Source organism: Juglans microcarpa x Juglans regia, chromosome 8D (assembly GCF_004785595.1).
Source record: "Juglans microcarpa x Juglans regia isolate MS1-56 chromosome 8D, Jm3101_v1.0, whole genome shotgun sequence".
In the NCBI taxonomy this organism is placed as follows: Eukaryota; Viridiplantae; Streptophyta; class Magnoliopsida; order Fagales; family Juglandaceae; genus Juglans; species Juglans microcarpa x Juglans regia.
In genome coordinates, this window is record NC_054608.1 from 34,278,520 (window position 1) to 34,297,188 (window position 18,669).

Below are 18,669 nucleotides of genomic sequence, written 5' to 3' on the forward strand. Positions count from 1 at the left end.
GATGAAACATTTTCTAAATCCAAACGAGACCTAAATCTAAGAGTCGTGATAGTGCTGCCCAGCTTTGATCGCTAGATGCCTACTAGCACAAAATTGTTTTTTCATTTATATATATATATATTTTTCATTTTATTAATATATTTAAATATTTTTAAAAAATAAAAAAATGTACCAATACACAAAAAATCATTTTCTTAATTATTACGTAATAAAAAATAAAAAATAAAAAATAAAAAATAAAAAATAAAAAATAAAAAATAAAATAAAATACATAACGGTCAAATGAATGGACAAATTTAGACGACATACTAGTATTTTTCCTTTTATTCATCTGGATCTTATATTTTATTCATTTTTTTTCAAAATAATTACGCAGCTATTGCATAATTCACAATTATAAATATATTTTCTCAAATCTAAATGTCCTAAAAAAAAAGAAAAAAAAAAAGGGAAATTGAAAGCATACAGTGGTTTGTGAAAACGGCAACACACAACATAAAACGCCGCGTTATAAGTTTCAACACATTCCTTCACACACGCCTCCGCTCCCAAACCTCAAAACCCTCCCCAGGGTCTCTCTCTATCGCCCTCTCTCTAATGGAAGATGACGACGAGTTCGGAGATCTGTACACGGACGTGCTCCGACCTTTTGCTTCGACATCAACATCGTCATCCGCAGCTCAAGATTCCCTCCTGGCGTCCCATACGCCGCCGTCTCTCCATCGCCCGACTGGTAGTGACGACGAAGAGATTGTCTATGGAGCTCCTCGCTTGAATTCCGCTGCGCCAAATCTTCCCTCTGACCAAAACCTAGCTCCCCGCGCCATCGAGCCCACGCGTGAGCTCACTCCCGTTGCCGTGGCCGATTCCTCTCAGAATTTGATAGCTGGCGACGTGAGAGAGGAGGATTTTGCTGCTGGGTCTAGGGTTTTGGACAGAGGGGGTGCGGAATTACCGAGAAGGGATCCTCTTGAGGATGCGAACTATGGAGGGGACAGAACTGAGGATCTGACAGACAAGGACGTAAAATTCGATATCGAGGAGGCTACTGCTGGACTTTATGATGCGGGTTCCGATCCGATCATTCCAGGACTCTCCGGCCCGACAACGGCGAACCTAGAAGCTTCCAGAAGAGAAGATGTGGGTGGCGATAACGATTGGGACAGTGATAGCGAGGACGATTTGCAGATAGTGTTGAATGATAACAACCATGGGCCCATGGCAATGGAAAGAGGCGGAATTGGCGGGGAGGATGACGATGACGATGACGAAGACGGGGACCCACTTGTTATTGTGGCAGACGGGGAGCTGAATCAGGATGCGGAGGCACCGGAGTGGGGCGATGAAGCAGCACAGGCCGCCGCCAGGATGGTGAGAGGAAGGAAACGGGCGAGGTGGGGAAGGTTAGCGGTGGCGTGGGTGCCACCATGGCCCCCAAAATTGGGTATAGCAATCATGGGTACCATCCATTTCATTCTCAGTTTAAGGTCAGTTTGTTATATGTTGTTTATTGAGAACCGGGGAATTTTGTACATGGGGTTGACTGAGTTTTGCCCTTATTTGATGAGATTTAGAGTGTGGTTGTGGCTTGTAATTCTCTTAAAGGGTGAATTGTTGGCAAGTTGATGCTTTTGGATTTGGATAGTATGTATATCGTGTTTGAAAAAAGTAGAAAGAAGTGCACACTTTAAAAGTTGTATTCTTCTCCACACTATGAGTAATGGAAATGAAACTTGGTTGGCTTAGTAAGTCTTTGGTAATTTTTAATGTATGCTGAGATTTTATTTCTATTGGGAGCAAAGGTTTGATGCTCCCAGCTGGCCGGTAACGCAATCTAGTTTAAAAAATTTTACGCCATGATTCAATGTTGGGATCTGCATATTACGGAAGGATTGGATCTCTTGTATACTCCCTGTGTACTTGAGTTGTACTTTTCTCCACTCTTTGAACGGGTTTCTTTTCCTTCCAATCGCGTCCTTATAATAAGTACCTAACCCAGGTTTTGGTGTGAGGGATAAACATCCTCAATATATAAGATATATATTGTGTTTAATTCTGTAGGAAAGTTATGTGCAGTGTAGGTATCATTCTTCACACTGTTTGTTTCAGTGCCTAGAATTCAGATTTGGGCCCATTTTTTTTCTTTGATTGGCACCGGGTGTCCAGCAAGATTTGGGCCCATTTCTATACTAACTATAAGGAGATCTAACCATTCAGTTGTGTGCAGACATTTGTTGCAAAAAATGAGGGCGTTTTGGTCGTCGTATTTCCATAACGATTCTGTTAGCAAATGAAAGGACCAAAATACACCATGTTTTGCATTAAATAGCTTCTCAGTAAAATGGAGGGGATCGGTTATGAGGGCAAACACGTTCCTTTGAGCAATCCTTTAAAACCTCGTTTGCATTCAAAACTTCAACTCATCTCATCTCATCATTATAACTTTTCCAAATTCCCACACAAAATATAATAAACAATTCAACTTTTTCAAATCTCAAAACAACTTTCCCATATTCCCACACAAAATATAATAAATAATTCAACTTTTATTCTACTATTCACAAACCATCTCAACCCATCTCAACTCATCTCTGAATCCAAACCACTCCTAAATGGAATTGGTGCTACATTAGACTAATGCAATTGATATGTAGGGAAGTCTCTGAGGTTAAACATTATGAATTTTTTTGCACAAGCTTGGGCTGCTTGGCATTGTTTGTACCCGTGTTTATTCATTATTATTGGTGTTGTTGCTTTTATGATCTTCATCTAAGAAGAAATATTTGCTGTTGAAAATTTGGAATCATGAGTGAGCAGATATCCATGGGTAGTTTATACCACAATGAATATGTATGGGGCTTGTCTTAATCGATCTATTTCATTTATCTTTCACAGCAGTGTTGCCACTGTTGGGGTGGTCAAGAGGAGCAGTTATTGCTAGAGGTGTTTATTTACTTCCATGTTATTTCCTCTATGAGCAAGAAAAATCCAGATGCTACATTTACAAATAGAAAGCACACAACTTCATTATATGTAAAATAAAGGGACAAAGTATCAACTGATCAGAAAAAAAGTGACAAAGTATCTTATATACTGCACCCTACAAACCACCCCCTGCTGCCACCCACCCACTGCAAAAATTATGTTGTTATTATCCTAAGATAAAATAAAAATAAAAATAAATTAATTAATTGCTAAAGGCAAGCACAAGCGACCATCCTGTGCACAAATTTTGGGTTTCCACATTACTTTCATTTGCAGAGTTAAGCTGATTCTAGTTTGCAAGGCATGCTTATGACTTTTGGGGTTGTACATCTTACTGGTGCATTATTCTGGTAACAGAAGCCCAATCCTTTTATTTGCGTATGGGTCCAATGCCTCGATAGTCCTTTTGAGATCTAAGATCTACCAAGTGAAATGTTTTGGAAACTTCAGCTCTCAGATTGCTTCTAGTGTCACTATTCTGTATTAACTCCTGCTTTTTATAATGAAGCATGTGTGCTTCATATGTCATATAGCCTCTTTATAATGGATCATTAAACCCCTAGGGGTTGGCTCAAGTGGTAAAGACCTTGGGCTTGGGGGTATGCTATTGCTCCCCCAGGTCTAAGGTTCAAATCCCCTTGGGTGCAAACAATCTCTAAGGGCCATCGGACTGGGGGATTTATCCCTTGAATTACCCAACGTGCACTTGCGGGAAACTCCTTGCCGAGGGCTTGTGCACCCCCGGGATTAGTCGGGACGCTGTTCCTGGACACCCGGTGCCAATAAAAAAAAATAATGGATCATTAAGTTTCCTTCATATTCTTCAGCTACCATTTATGGTTTGATGAGTGGTTAATCCCATTAGGTGGTATGGTTATTTCAAGGTGGTTTTTTTTTTTCTGAATTTCTATCATATGTTCTTTCGTACCATAAGAAAAGAAAAATAATTTAACTCAATAGTTATTGGCTTTTACCTTTACATTTGGGTTGAAGAAGGTTAACCACGATAGGCCTCTTAAGAGTTTATTATATCTTGTTTTTATCATTTGTTCAGATTCCATGTCACAAAAAAGTTGTTTTGATTCCTATTTTCAAGTTTTTAGAATTATGTCTTGTTCGTGACTTGAACAAAAAATAAACTTGTGAGAAAACTTAAACATTAATGCGTCGGAAGGTTGATTGCCCCCCTCTTGCTTTTCTCTTTACTGGTGGGCTTGTATCTCGTTTCAACATAAGAAACAACACAACAATTTACTCCCTTGAACACTGCACTTGCAAAACTTCTTGTTTGTTTGTATATAGTGAAGATTTTTCTGTAGCTGCAATTATTCTTTTTTATGGTTAAAGAATATATATATTTTTAATTATTGGCTTATACCTGTTTGTTTTCCTTGTGTTTCCATGCAAGTCCTGATGATTTGCATTTTGTTAAAATGCAGTATGTTCGACCTGGTGCAGCGCCAATGCTTGGAGCAGCTACCTCTGCTCCTGGAGGAGCCCCAGGTCAAGTTCGTCCGCTTGTCAACATGGGTCCTATGCCTGGTCGCAGCAGAGGTGACTGGAGACCAACAGGAATGAAAAATGCGCTTCCAATGCAAAAAGGTTTACATTCGGGTTTTGGATTGCCTGCTTGGGGCAACAACATGGCAGGGAGAGGTTTTGGGGGTGGACTGGACTTCACGCTTCCTTCTCACAAGTAACTTTTGTTTGGTTCCATAGTTGCGTATGATGGTTGCTTGTTTACTTTCATGATAGGTCATTTAATTGTCAGTTGTCTGTATTGCTGTTAGATATGTTAAAAGCTGAAAGGCCTTGGTTAGAGTTGGTTCATTAACATTGGGTTCGATTGGGAGTTTCTAGGACCAAACCCTAGTACACATGATTGGTGGTTGGAATGTTTACAAATTTATGAAGTTCACCTCTGACCTGCATGCCACTGTTGCCTCTCAACACAAGTGCATGTATCTTCTCAATACAGGCTATTGCATATGAAATACATCGACTATTATCTCGAACATTTGTTTTTTTTCTTTTTCCCTGAGCCAATCAATGTTTTATTTGGTGGGTCTCCAAGATGTGTATACTTTTGCGTGTTGCTTGTCATAATTCTGGCTAGTCAATATGCACATCAATATTTGAGATTTTCACTTTGGCTTATCCCATTTATTCCTAAGTTGCCAAAAAAAATCGGATCCGTTTGCAATGATATAGTAGAGAAAGGAGTTGCTCCCCTGTCGCTCAATGCCCTGGAAAACCTTAAGATGACCCAATTTCCTTCTTCATATGACCAGCTGAGACTTCTGCTGAAACAATGGAGGAAACAACAAACTTCATTTGAGTGATTACTAATTTTCATTTTTGAACCCTTAAATTAGCTTAAAGGATATGTCTATTTATCCTATACCCTGTTTTTAGTCCTGTCCTTCGCAGTGGTGAGTCTGTCGAGGGCATTATGAAGACAGTTGTAGCATGAACTTTGGGGGTGTAATGTGGAGTTCTTAATCTTGAGGTGGAGGTTGGTTGACACCAAAACAATGTCTCTGAGGCTCTAATCCCGTTGTTTAGTTCTTTATGTTGTGCATTCTTATCTTGATAGCCTTGGTGTTTGTTCAACTATGAAGTTGCATTCTTATCTTATCTAGATACCGTTGATGCTTGTAGGTCAAGATTACTCAACTTCTCCATTTCAAACATGTACTTTTGCTGTTTTACAGTGTCATGCTTGTATCTCAGCTAACCTCAGAGGTGGCTCTTTCTTTGTGGCATGGCAACACTCTTTTTTGGTTTCAGCAGCCATCTATGTTTTCAAGTGAATAAGGAAGATAGACTGTAGGCGTTATTTTTTCTTCACTAGCTCACATAGGCACTACCTCCTGCTGCAGATTTTAGTCTGTTGTCTACATCCTTTTAAGCAGATATGTTCTTCTAAATATTATATTTCATACAATCTGCAATAGGTGTTCCAAAATCTTATGAGTGAGTTAAAGAAACAACTTATAGATGGTGCTAAAGTTTAGTCTCTTTAACCTTCAAGTGCAAATTGCAATCGGGTTTTAGGTTTCTGGGTATGCTATAATTTTGTGATACCAACTTATCTTACTGGCCAGAAGAGGAAAAAGGGGAAAAAAGGGCAAAAAACTTTGGTCATTCCTAGATTGTCATGATCATCATGTAGTGATGGAGTTTGGTGTTCATTTAAAATTTTGCTAGTGCCATAGTTGTCTGGTACATGAACTCCATCTTGTTTTGGCAGTGTGAGAAAAAGTGTTAATCTTTTTTGTTACAGGATTCCTTCTCTCCACAATTTTGAATGTAGTCCATATCCTTTATATTTCAGTGCTATAGGGTCCTGCTAAGTAATTGAATTTCAACGTTCAGTATTTTTCCTACGATTTGCTTATTGGGCTGCTCAAATATTTTCAGGACTATATTTGATGTTGACATTGATAATTTTGAGGAGAAACCATGGAAATATCCTGGAGTTGATACGTCAGATTTCTTCAACTTTGGTTTGAATGAGGAGAGCTGGAAAGATTATTGCAAGCAACTGGTAACTAAATTAACATTTAATCATACTGCTGAGCAATATAAATGGAATCTAAGTTGCTAGATATTGATTGTTAAGGAACCAATCCGCCTGGAGTCTACCATGCAAAGCAAAATTCGGGTTTATGAAAGTGGGCGAACAGAGCAGGTAATGAGGTCTTTATGTATCTCAGAAAGTTCATTGTGGTTTTCAATAGAATATTTGGTTTCTATTCCCATGTTCTGGTACTAAGGAAAAATCTTTTATTTGTTTTATTCCCCCAGGAGTATGATCCAGATTTACCCCCAGAATTAGCAGCTGCCACTGGTGTTCATGATGTTTCAGCTGAAAATGCAAATCTTGGAAAGGTGGACATTACACAGAATGATTTAGCGAAGGGATGTGCTCGTGTGCGCCCACCTATAGTATGTACAGCTGTCTATTGTTAATATTTATAGGATGGTAACCATTTCTAGTTCCTAAATAGGTGTAATCACATGTATACCTCCTGTGTACTTGGGCTATGCCTATCTTTATATCAATAAAATATCTTCTTACTTATAAAAAAAAAATATTTATATGATGATTCTTGTAGATGATTATGTTCTGCCACTAATTTAATCCTGATTTTCATTTTTCTTATTGCCCTTTTCATTTCTTTGCCTCTTTAACTATCTATCACCTTATTTTTCTTTTAGCTACTTAGATAAAAATTCTAGCTACTAGGCATATTGCTTTTGCTTGCTATATCTGTTTCCTGGCTCAGAGTTTTTTTCCTCTTTTTTTTTGGCTACCAGCCAACTGGGAGAGCAATACAGGTGGAAGGTGGTTATGGTGAGCGTCTCCCCTCCATTGACACCCGACCTCCTCGCATTCGCGATTCAGATGCAATTATTGAGGTATTTAATAAAACCTTCCTCAAACTGCACTGATCTAATGGTGTAGTTGCATGCTAAACTTTATAATGCATATGCGGTGTAGATAGCTGAAATTTTGGATGAACAGATTGTCTTGCAGGACTCTTTAGATGATGATTCCTCCACAGGAAATGGTGTCATAGAACAACCAGTCAATGATCCATCAAGAGAGGATGTTAGAGGAGGTGATGTAGCTGAAGAAGATGCTGTGCAGGTGGATAGTGAGGATTATGATGGTCTTCCACAGGTGTACAATGGTAGAAAGAGAGATCAGGTTGATAGAAAAAAAATTCCGCACATGAATTCTGTTCGTGATAACTTACCTAAGGGGGAACAGGTATTATCTTTACTTCCAGAAGCTCCAGTCCAGCATTCTGGTTCGAGGGGGCAGACTTCTGCCTATCCTAGTGAGAATCTTGGCACCCCTTATGATGAAAGGTATGAAACAGTCTTGGGAAGATTTAATCTGTGATATTAATTATAAAAAAGGCCTTCATTATTCTTTATTTGTTTTTTTCGGAATTGCCAGTTTTCTCTCCGTACAGTTTTTCAACATGTGTGAGCTTTCTGGTGATTCTTCCCGGGAATCATATTCTCATTAGTTTTTCCTTGTGTTTGTTATCGTGCTAAGGTAAGATAGGTGTTGTAAAACACTTATTTGTAGAAAATAAGACATTCATCTTATCTCTAGAGGGGGGAAACTGTTTTCGTATTACTGAAAGAGGTAGGAAGTTTTCAAAGATGATGTCTTTTAAGTATTCCTTGCTCCCGCTGGTTAGCAAACACTATGGAGGAGTGCTATTTTGCAGAGGGAAGTAAGGAGTTTTATAAGACTTTTTGAGCTGGTTCCTTAGTATTAGTTGCTCACCGGCGGGTTAACTCTTTTGGGTTTTATCTGGAAGTAACTGAATACGATGGTCATGGCCGTCGAGGAATGCTGGTGTTTCCGGCAGGAATGGAAGGTCTAGGGTGGAAGAACCTGTCCATGGATATGAAGCGCATGCTTTCAGGCTCCTCTAAGGCTCAGGCAGTGGGTCAGGAAGGGGGGAAGGGGAAAGAGGTGGGTGGGCAAGCCAGGTCCTACGTTGAGGCTATTGGTAGAGGTAGAGAAGGCAGGGTGATGGCTCATGGCAATACATGTCAGAAGGTGGCTTTTCAATTTGGTGAAAAGGACAAGGAGGGGTGCAGGGGAGTGCTCTCGGGCAGTTGGAGCTGTTATGTCAAGCTCCTGTACGTTGGAAATGGAAGATCAGAGGATTCTTTTTGAGATAAAACAGGAATTGACAGATGTGAAGGGTGAACTCAGTAATTTGAAGAAGGCTTTTGAAGCGCTGGCAGGAAATGTGGACCTATGCCTAGGAGTGGGCTTGGGTCATCAGGGTGCTTGGTTAAGGCTGAAAGCCAAGATTGGCCTGGGCCGGTCTAACCAGACCCAACCCAAGTGGAGATGGCTCCTCAAGAGGGCTGGGCCTTCACCCGTGAAGGGTCCGAAAGCCTCTGAGTCGAAAGCCACTGGGGTGGGCTTTCTCCTGTGAAAGGCCCGAAAGCCACTGGATCAGAAGTCATTGGGCCGTCAACAACGTCGGCGCCGTCACCCTTAGGGAATGTTTCCGGCGATAACTGCGGCGGTATAATAGTGCCGGAAATATTCTCGATTACGGAGGAAGGTGTGTTTCAGAGGGATATGTCATTGGGAGCTTCTTCGTCTCGCGGGGTGGCACAGAAGGGTGCGATGGACCACCTTGGAGTGCCGCCACTCATCACGACGGCATTTACGCCGTCGCCGGCGCTTGTAGAAGCTACGATCCAGCTCGCAACTTCTGAGGAGGCCACTGTTTTCTCATCGGAAGGAGCAGGGTCTTGTGGGTTGGGACAAAAGGGTGCGATGGTCCCCTCTGGGCTGCCTCTAGCCATTTCGATGACGCTAATGTCGTCGCCGGTGTCCATGGAAGCTGCTATTCCGCAAGAGGTCACAGAGGAAAGGTTGGATGAGCTGTTGGGTGGGTCGAAACACTCTGAAAAATCACAGAACTCGACGGAGGTGTTGTCTGGGCCATCCTTGTCACCTTCAACTGCACAGTTATTGTGTATGGCTATGGAACCTTCTTCAGTTGCCGTGAAACACACGTTGGAGGACCATCACAGTGTTGGTAGTTTGGGTAATCCAAAGGATAGTGCAATGGAAGGTATTCTGGTTGTTTGTGAGTCTATAGATGGAGTGGAGAGGGGCAAGTGCCCTGCAGAGGGGATTGAACCCATTCCACTGAATTCTTTTCATCCTAGGGTCTCAGGTTGGGCAATCCAAAAAGCCATGGAAATTAAACAGATTGTTACATGTGTGGGTTTTGATGATGAATTTTTGGCATTACTCACAGCTGTTGAAGCTGCAAATACACCAACTAAAGCTGGTTCCTCACAGGCTTTGGGAAAAAAAAGAGATAAAGAACTCAAGAGGCTTATGTGGGATATGAACGATGAGGGAGGGGAGCGAAGTTCTTCTCGGGAGCGTGGAAAGGGAAGGGCATCAATGGTTTTATGATGAAGCCAAAAATTATATCTTGGAATGTAAGGGGGTTGAATGAGCAGGCCAGACAACTACTAGTCAGAAACTTATTCCGACAATGGCAAGGGGATATCATTTGTTTGCAAGAAACCAAACTAGAACTAATTACAAGACAAATAATTCGTAATTTGTGGAGAGGGCAGCATGTTGGGTGGTCGTATCTACCTTCTAAAGGTGCTTTAGGTGGTGTTCTTATCATGTTCGATAAAAGAGTGGTGGAAAGAGTAGAGGAATATATGGGTGAATTCATTGTGGCGTGCTCCTTTGTAAATGTAGAAGATGGGTTTCGTTGGGCATTTGCAAGTGTATACGGTCCTAATGTTGATTCAGAAAGAAGTTTATTGTGGGAAGAGTTGGCTGGAATCATTAGTTGGTGGGATGTTCCAAGTTGTATAGGGGGAGACTTCAATGTGTCTTGCTTCCCAAGTGAACGATCAGGTACATCTCACATAACTCCTGCTATGAGGGAATTCTCTGATTTTATTTTAGAACAGGAGCTTATGGATATTCCACTAATGGGAGGTTTATATACTTGGTCCAATACTCGAGATCGCCCTTCTTGGTCGAGAATCGATAGATTTTTGGTAACTTCAGAATGGGAATCACACTTTCCGGATGTAATTCAAAGACACTTACCGAGAGTTGGTTCTGATCACTTCCCTATCCTTTTGGACTGTGGAGGCATCCAAGGGGGTAGAAGATATTTCAAATTTGAAAATATGTGGCTTAAATTTGATGGTTTTGTAGATAGGGTCAGTCTATGGCGGTCTTCGTATGAGTTCCAAGGATCTCCAAGCTATGTTCTGGCAAGGAAACTAAAAGCTCTGAAACATGATCTGAAATTATGGAATGAACAAGTGTTTGGCGATATTGTATCACAACGACACTCCCTTATGGAGGAATTACAGGGCCTAGAGGGAGAGGAGGAGGCAAGAATTCTTAATGAAACTGAAAAAATTCACAAGAGTCAGGTAGCTATAGATCTTGAACGAGTGTTACTAATGGAAGAGACTTCTTGGAGACAGAAATCCAGGGCTCTATGGCTGAAGGAGGGAGATAGATGTACAAAGTTCTTTCATAGGGTGGCTAATTCGCGTCGGAGGATCAATGCTATAGATACTTTGATGATTGATGGTGTAGTTTTCTCGGATCAACCAAGTATTGAGGAGCACTTGGTACAGTATTATGAACATCTTCTATCCGAACAACGATCTTGGAGACCGTTAGTAGATGGGTTGACATTCTCAGTCTTAGATGAACAGTGTGCAGGGTGGATGGAGAGGCCTTTTGAAGAAGAAGAAGTACGCAAAGTTGTCCGTGGTATGGCTAGTGATAAGGCTCCAGGCCCTGATGGTTTTACTATGGGTGTCTTTCAAACCTGTTGGGAGGTGATCAAGGGTGATCTTATGCGGGTCTTTCGAGAGTTTCATGATTATGTTAGTTTCGAAAGAAGCCTCAATGCCACCTTCTTAGCACTCATACCAAAAAAGGTGGGGTCAGTGGATGTGCGTGATTATCGTCCTATTAGCCTTGTGACAGGAGTTTATAAGATTCTCTCCAAAGTGCTAGCAAATCGACTAAGTACGGTGATGGAAAAGTTAATTTCCAAGCCACAAAATGCATTTGTCAAAGGTAGACAGATTCTAGACTCGGTTCCAAGCCACAAAACGCATTTGTCAAAGGTAGACAGATTCTAGACTCGGTTCTAATTGCAAATGAAGTTTTGGATGGACGCCTCAAATCTCGGGAACCTGGGTTAATCTGCAAATTAGACATGGAAAAAGCCTATGATCATGTTAACTGGAAATTTCTGCTCTATTTACTTGCAAGATGCGGTTTTGGAGAGAGATTGATGAAATGGATAGAGTTTTGTATCTCAACAGTAAAATTCTCTATTTTGGTGAATGGTTCTCCAGCGGGCTTCTTTGATTCCTCTTGTGGGTTGAGACAGGGAGATCCGCTATCTCCATTACTATTCTTATTTGTCATGGAAGTCCTCAGTAAGATGATTGTAGGGCTTGAGGAAGGTGGTTTTCTTCATGGGTTCTCGGTGGGGAATGGTAATTTCGACTCTCTTGATATTTCTCATTTGCTGTTTGCTGATGATACTCTTATATTCTGTGAAGCAAATCTGGAAAATATCCAATCTTTGAGGGCCCTACTTCTTTGCTTCGAAGTGGTTTCGGGCTGGAAAGTTAACTTGTCAAAGTTTGAGATGGTGCCGGTGGGGAATGTTCCTGAAGTGGCAACTCTAGCCTCTCTTTTGGGATGTAAGGTATCCTCTTTACCTCTTCAGTATCTTGGACTACCATTGGGTGCCTCCTTCAAATCAAAGCAGATTTGGAATCCTGTGGTTGAAAAGGTGGAGCGTAGGCTGGCATCTTGGAAGAGGTTGTATTTATCCAAAGGTGGCAGGCTTACATTGATCAAAAGTACTCTCTCTAATCTCCCCACCTACTTTTTGTCTCTATTTCCACTCCCAGCAAAGATTGTCAACCATATTGGGAAGCTACAACGTGATTTCTTATGGAGTGGTTTGGGGGACGAGTTCAAGTTCCATCTGGTCAATTGGAACATGGTATGTACTCCAGTTTCTGGGGGTGGATTGGGTATTCATAACTTGACTATATTCAATCAGGTTTTATTGGGTAAATGGTTGTGGCGGTACCAACAAGAAAGGGGGGCTTTGTGGAAGTTGGTCATTGATGCACAAGTTGGGGAAGCATGGGGCGGTTGGTGCTCGAAAGAGGTACGGGGTTCATATGGGGTAGGGTTGTGGAAAAACATTAGGAAGGGTTGGGAGATTTTCAGGAGACATATACATATTGGGGTGGGCGATGGCTCTCGCGTCAGATTTTGGTATGATAAATGGTGTGGTGAACGCTGTCTTAAAGACACTTTCCCCGCCATTTTTGAGTTAGCACGAGTAAAGGATGCAGCGATAGCAGACATTTTGACCTTTTCTAATGGCTCCCCTCAATGGAACATGGATTTCATTAGGGCAGCCCATGATTGGGAGATGGAGGTCATTTCAGAATTCTATGCGGCTTTGTATTCAGTACGTTTGACAGAGGGTATGATGGATAGGATGCTTTGGAGCCCTTCTAAAAAAGGTAGATTCACGGTCCATTCATTTCACAGAGTTTTATCAAATCAGGGCAGGCTCTCATTCCCATGGAAGAGCATATGGCAGACCAAAGCCCCTTCAAAAGCAGCTTTTTTTGTTTGGACAGCAGTTTTGGACAAAATTCTTACCATGAATAATCTAAGGAAACGTCGACTAGTGGTATTAGACTGGTGTTATATGTGCAAGAAAGATGGCGAATCTGTTGATCATTTGTTTCTACACTGTGAGGTGGCCAGGACCTTGTGGGCTGATTTTTTTACAGGACTTGGTTTATCATGGGTTATGCCCGGTTGATTGGTGGATTTTTTAGCATGCTGGAGAGGTCTTCGTGGAAACACACAAGTTGCAGCAATATGGAAAATGGTCCCTAAATGTATGTGTTGGTGTATTTGGCGGGAGCGAAATGATAGAAGCTTCAAAAACCAAGAGAGAACAATGGAGGAGCTCAAACGTTTTTTCTTTAAAACTTTGTTTTCTTGGGTGGGGGCTATTGTTTGTAATGGACTCAATGTCCATGACTTTCTTCTTTCTGTTGTACATTATAGATAGGTATTTCACATGTATACTTCCTATATACTTGGGCTTTGCCTATTAATATGAATAAAACTTCTTGATTACTTATCAAAAAAATAATAATAATAATTATAAAAGCTATCCGTTAATCTTACCAATATGATACTTTTATGTTCTAGTACATTCCTTCAATTTAGGGTCCCTTGTACTTGGGCTATGCGTACTTTTCTCATCAATAATATTCTTCTTTACTGATTAAAAAAAAATTGGGGAGACAAGTCCACCTTGATGCGACTAATCCTTAACTGCAACTACAGGGATTGGCTTTGAAATCTTCATTTCCCTTGTGTTTGTGTTTTTATTTTTAGGTTTTACAGACCAGTCTCTCTAATGAATGCTCATCATTATACACAAGCTGAGGGCATCATGGTCTGAACATATGAATGCATGTACAAGCAAAATAATCTATCATCTCTTGTAGATTAGAGAAGCTTGATGGTATGATTCAAGAAGATCTCGTTTATAATATAGAGTTGATACACACACACACACATATTATAAATCTGATCTCAGCAGTAGTCTGCTTATCTGTCCAATAAAAGAAATATGTCTGTATTTCCCTTTAAAGCTTTTCAATTGGCCCTATATTTTTTTGCATTATGGAATTTATCATGTATGGCTTATGATAGTGTGGTTTGTTTGTCTAAGTTGTTACCGGCTTTCATTGGCCCTATATTTTTTTGCATTTTGGCATTTATCATGTATGGCTTATGATAGTGTGGTTTGTTTGTCTAAGTTGTTACCGGCTTTCAACCATTTAGCTGGACTTCATAATTGTTGGCTATAATATACTGCCATACACGGAGGTTATGTTGTATTTTCTACGGATTTCCTTGTTACTTTTTTTTTTTTAAAAAAACTCTTCACTAGATCTTTATAGCCTGATCTGGAATTATTATAACTTGTAACATTGCATCAGCACTTGTGGGAAAAAAAAAAGATTGCATCAGAACTCGTCAAATGTGTATAACCCACTGCTTTTAAATACAGGCAGACACAGGGCAGAGAACTTGATCAATCCCCTCACATGACTCCCAGTCGAAGTACACGTGACGGGAAATTTCAGGATAATAAGAAGGAAGAATCGGTTGATAGCATGGATGGCAAACACAGTTCGCAATTATCATCTCCTGACACATTTAGGGATGCCAGGGAGTTGAGCATTGAGCCTAAAAATGTTGGGCATGATGAGCGTGTGCTTGCTGACGGAAGCCCTGAAATGGAAAAGGATGAAATGACTAATTCGATAGGCACAGATGACAGCCTTAAAGATGGAGTTGTAAAGAAACTGAGTTCTCGAGTTGAACAACCTCTGCTCCCAGAATTTGATGAGGGAGAGGACTCAAAGGCTGCAAGAAGTAGTGAAAACAGCAAAACAAGATCAGGAAGCAGCAGGGACTATCAGAAGTGGCGGGATGGGGCTGAGGAGGAAGTCATTCAAGGACGTTCAGCACGTGTTGGTTCTGTGAAAAGGCACCCTGATGAAAATGAACCAGGACACCGAAGAAAGAATCGTGATGGAAGACAAGAGATAGAAAGAAATCCCATGGGAGTAAAAGGAATGGGAGAGTACTCCTATAGGGACTGGGATTCTAGCTCAGGTCATCAATTGCATATGAAAACTGATGGGTTTAATAGGGGAAAGGAGGACAATCTTGATGGACCCTGGTCACGCAGAGATGATGATCCTTATATCAGAAGGATTAGAAATGAAGACACAAGGAAGAGGGAGCGTGGTGATGAAATGGGATCCAGACAACGGAGTAAGGTTCGAGATGGTGAGAGGAGCGACAAAGATGAATATCTACATTCAAGAAAACAGTTAGATAATGGCAGCTATAGGGTTCAGTATGATAAGGAGGCAGGTTCACGCCATAGGGAAAGAGATGATGGTCTGAAGAGTAAGTATGAAAATGTAGATGATTACCATAGCAAGAGAAGGAAAGATGAGGAATATCTGAAGAGGGACCATGGCAACAAAGAAGAAATCTTGCATGGCCACAGGGAAACCACCAGCCGCCGAAAGCGAGAAAGGGATGATGTTTTGGACCCGCGAAAGAGAGAAGACCAACTAAGACTTAGAGATAATCTTGATGATCACCGCTCTGTAAGGCACAAAGATGAGATCTGGTTGCAGAGAGAAAGGGTTGAAAGGCAGAGAGAGAGGGATGAGTGGCATAGGCTGAAACAGACTCATGAAGATTATCTGCCCAAGCGGGAAAGAGATGAAGGACGGGTTGCTGTAAGGGGTGGGCGTGGTCCAGAGGACAAAACATTAGCCAGTCATGCTAGGGCAAAGGAGGATTACAAAGGATTTGATAAAGAATACCAATTCAAAGACACGGCGCGACACAGTGAACAGTCCAAGAGAAAAGATAGAATTGAGGATGAAAGTTCACATCATAGGGGACGTGATGATGTTTATCCTCGTGGGAATCAATTTAACAGTGATGAAAGAAGATCTAGGCTGGATAGGTCGAGTTCTCGTAATGATCGTGCTGTTAATGCTTCTGATAACCAAAGAGTACATGAGAAGAAACATAAGGAGAATACAAGAAAGTTGAAAGACTCCGACAGTCGTGATCACAATGCTGTAGGCTCTTCCAAGAGAAATCAAGAAGACCATAGTGGTCAAATTAATCAGGCGGTATGTTGCATGTTTATATAGAATTTTTTTTTCCCTGTTGGAATAGTTGGGTTGGACGAAGTCTTAATGTCAATCATTGTGAATCAAGAGGCCATTTCCAAAGGCTTCAAAAGTGGCTACGTTGTTAGCTTTTTTTCCTCCATAGTATTTCAAGCCCCGGTTTTGCTTACAATTAATGAGTAATTCATTGGAGCAAGAACCTCAAACATAGGTATCTTTTATATATGACTTGTCATAGATAATGCAATGACTAATATTAAAGGTGTTTGCTTTAAATATGTAAAGGGAGGGAATGACAAAGACGCATACAATCTTCTTTCTTAGACCTGACTCAAGGAGGAGATTGTTGACACCATTTTTGTCGCTCGAGTAAATTTCTGACTTAGAATTAGATTCTGATTACTTCTCTCATTCTTGAGGCTTACAGACATATTTAAAATGCTTTGCTCCTCTTGGTCAGATTGCATTTCCTATGATTTCCATTGATTAACCTGGGTTTGGGCTGAGAATTTGGGATACTCTTCGCTTGGATCAGTGAGTTGTGTCCTTTTTTCGGGTTCATTACTTTACCCTTATTGGTTGATTATTTAGTTCCCTGTGGGGTTGCGCTCATTTCTTATTAATGTTTCTTGGCTTGTGCACTCGAACCTGGTAGGAAGTGTTGAAAATTTAGTTTTCTTCTTGTGCCTTTATATAGGGCTTAAAAGGCTCCAGTTATCCAGGAAATGGTCAGCATGAGATCCCAGTGAGCCGTCGTGTGTCCAGAAAACATAGGGAAGATGCTTCATCGGAAGATGAACAACATGATTCAAAAAGAGGGCGCTCCAAGTTGGAACGTTGGACTAGCCATGTGGAGAGGGATTACAGCATCAACAGTAGGTCATCATCTTCCTTAAAATTGAAGGAGATTGATAGGAAGAACAATGGTGCATCTTTTGAAGCCGGCAAACTTCCAGATGAATCTGCTAAGATGGTTGAGGCTGCTGATAGTCAACAACCATTGGCCGAAGAGAAAGATGCTTCTGATCTGGAAAGCAAAGATGTTGACACAAAACCTTTGGAGGATAGGCACCTGGATACAGTGGAGAAGTTGAAAAAGCGAAGCGAGCGGTTCAAGCTTCCAATGCCAAGTGAGAAAGAAGCCTTGACAATTAAGAAGATGGAGAGTGAAGCATTGCCTTCTTCCAAGAGTGAGGCTCCTGCAGATGCCGAGATCAAACCAGAGCGGCCACCTCGAAAAAGAAGATGGATAAGTAACTAAATTTGAAATCCAGAGGCCTGCACTATTTTTGCTGAATTGCTCCTGCAGCATTGAGGGAAGTCTTGGCCTTATTCTTTTAATTCTGGAACCCAGCTGATCCGATCATACCATATTTTATGAATGGTTTCTGTAGGGTTTTGGAGATAGCCATGTACCACTGCAATAGTTATATCATCTTGTAACCATGATGCCACCCTATACTTCTAATATCATGTGTAAATACTGGTGAAAGTACCATTAAACTGGTCGTTAATTCTTAAGCATATGACTCCGAATTAATCTGGGTTGCCGGAGGCGGCAAATCTGATCTGTGGGGAAGCCCGTGATCTAGGAGGCTCGGCTGGCAATGTTGACTTGTTCCACAAATGGTTGAAGAAAAGAGCTATGCGCACAAGAGCAGCAGTTTTAGTTTTATCTCTGTATTCTGTATCTTTGGTTTATTTTTTTGACCTTTATGGGGGCCAGAAGCCTGAAAGTAGAATTGCCTTTTGTACTTGAAGAACAAGTGAGGTAAAAAGAAAAACAAATCCCAAATTTGAAACCAAAAGAAACAAGAAAAATGAATGACTTTAGTCACATCTTCTGAGTTTCTCCAATGAGATGAACCTCTCTCCCTTTTGAGTATAGAGCAATACTGAGGTGGGGATTTTTCCACAGTCACCACCAGAACAAAAAGGGATTTTTTTCATCCATAATCAATTACTCGAGAGTAGAAATCCCAAGAGTTGATTGGCCATGGCATGACATAAACCATGGAGGAACTTCATCTAGTGTACTGACTTTTATCATTTCTTTGCCAAATAATGCATGAAAACTCATTAAGGTTCCTTATACTCGTGTAGGTTGGACGGTTAACTACAGTTCAGATTTCACTGTAATTTCTGCCAAAGTTTTGAAAACTGTTTCGGCCAGAAGGGTCAAAATTTGCCGTTTCGGAAGAGTAACCGAAACGATATGGCTGAATATTTTGTATCGGATTCAATTCCGATCGTTTTGATGCGTTCCGGCATGACCGTTTCGATCTGAAAATTTTAAAAAAATATATTCCTCATCTTTATACTATATATAAT

At 40.9% G+C, this 18,669-nt stretch overlaps 1 protein-coding gene across 1 annotated transcript; it reads left to right on the forward strand.

Moving 5' to 3' along the window:
- Positions 1–515: 515 nt before the first annotated feature.
- LOC121243709 (FIP1[V]-like protein) lies at positions 516–18,101 on the forward strand. Its single transcript, XM_041141847.1, is given in 10 exon segments — positions 516–1,363; positions 1,366–1,487; positions 4,425–4,681; positions 6,409–6,535; positions 6,611–6,679; positions 6,796–6,936; positions 7,309–7,410; positions 7,517–7,866; positions 14,682–16,338; positions 17,036–18,101. Coding segments are annotated over 10 exon segments (4,155 nt in total). The 5' UTR covers positions 516–597; the 3' UTR covers positions 17,600–18,101.
- Positions 18,102–18,669: the final 568 nt, after the last annotated feature.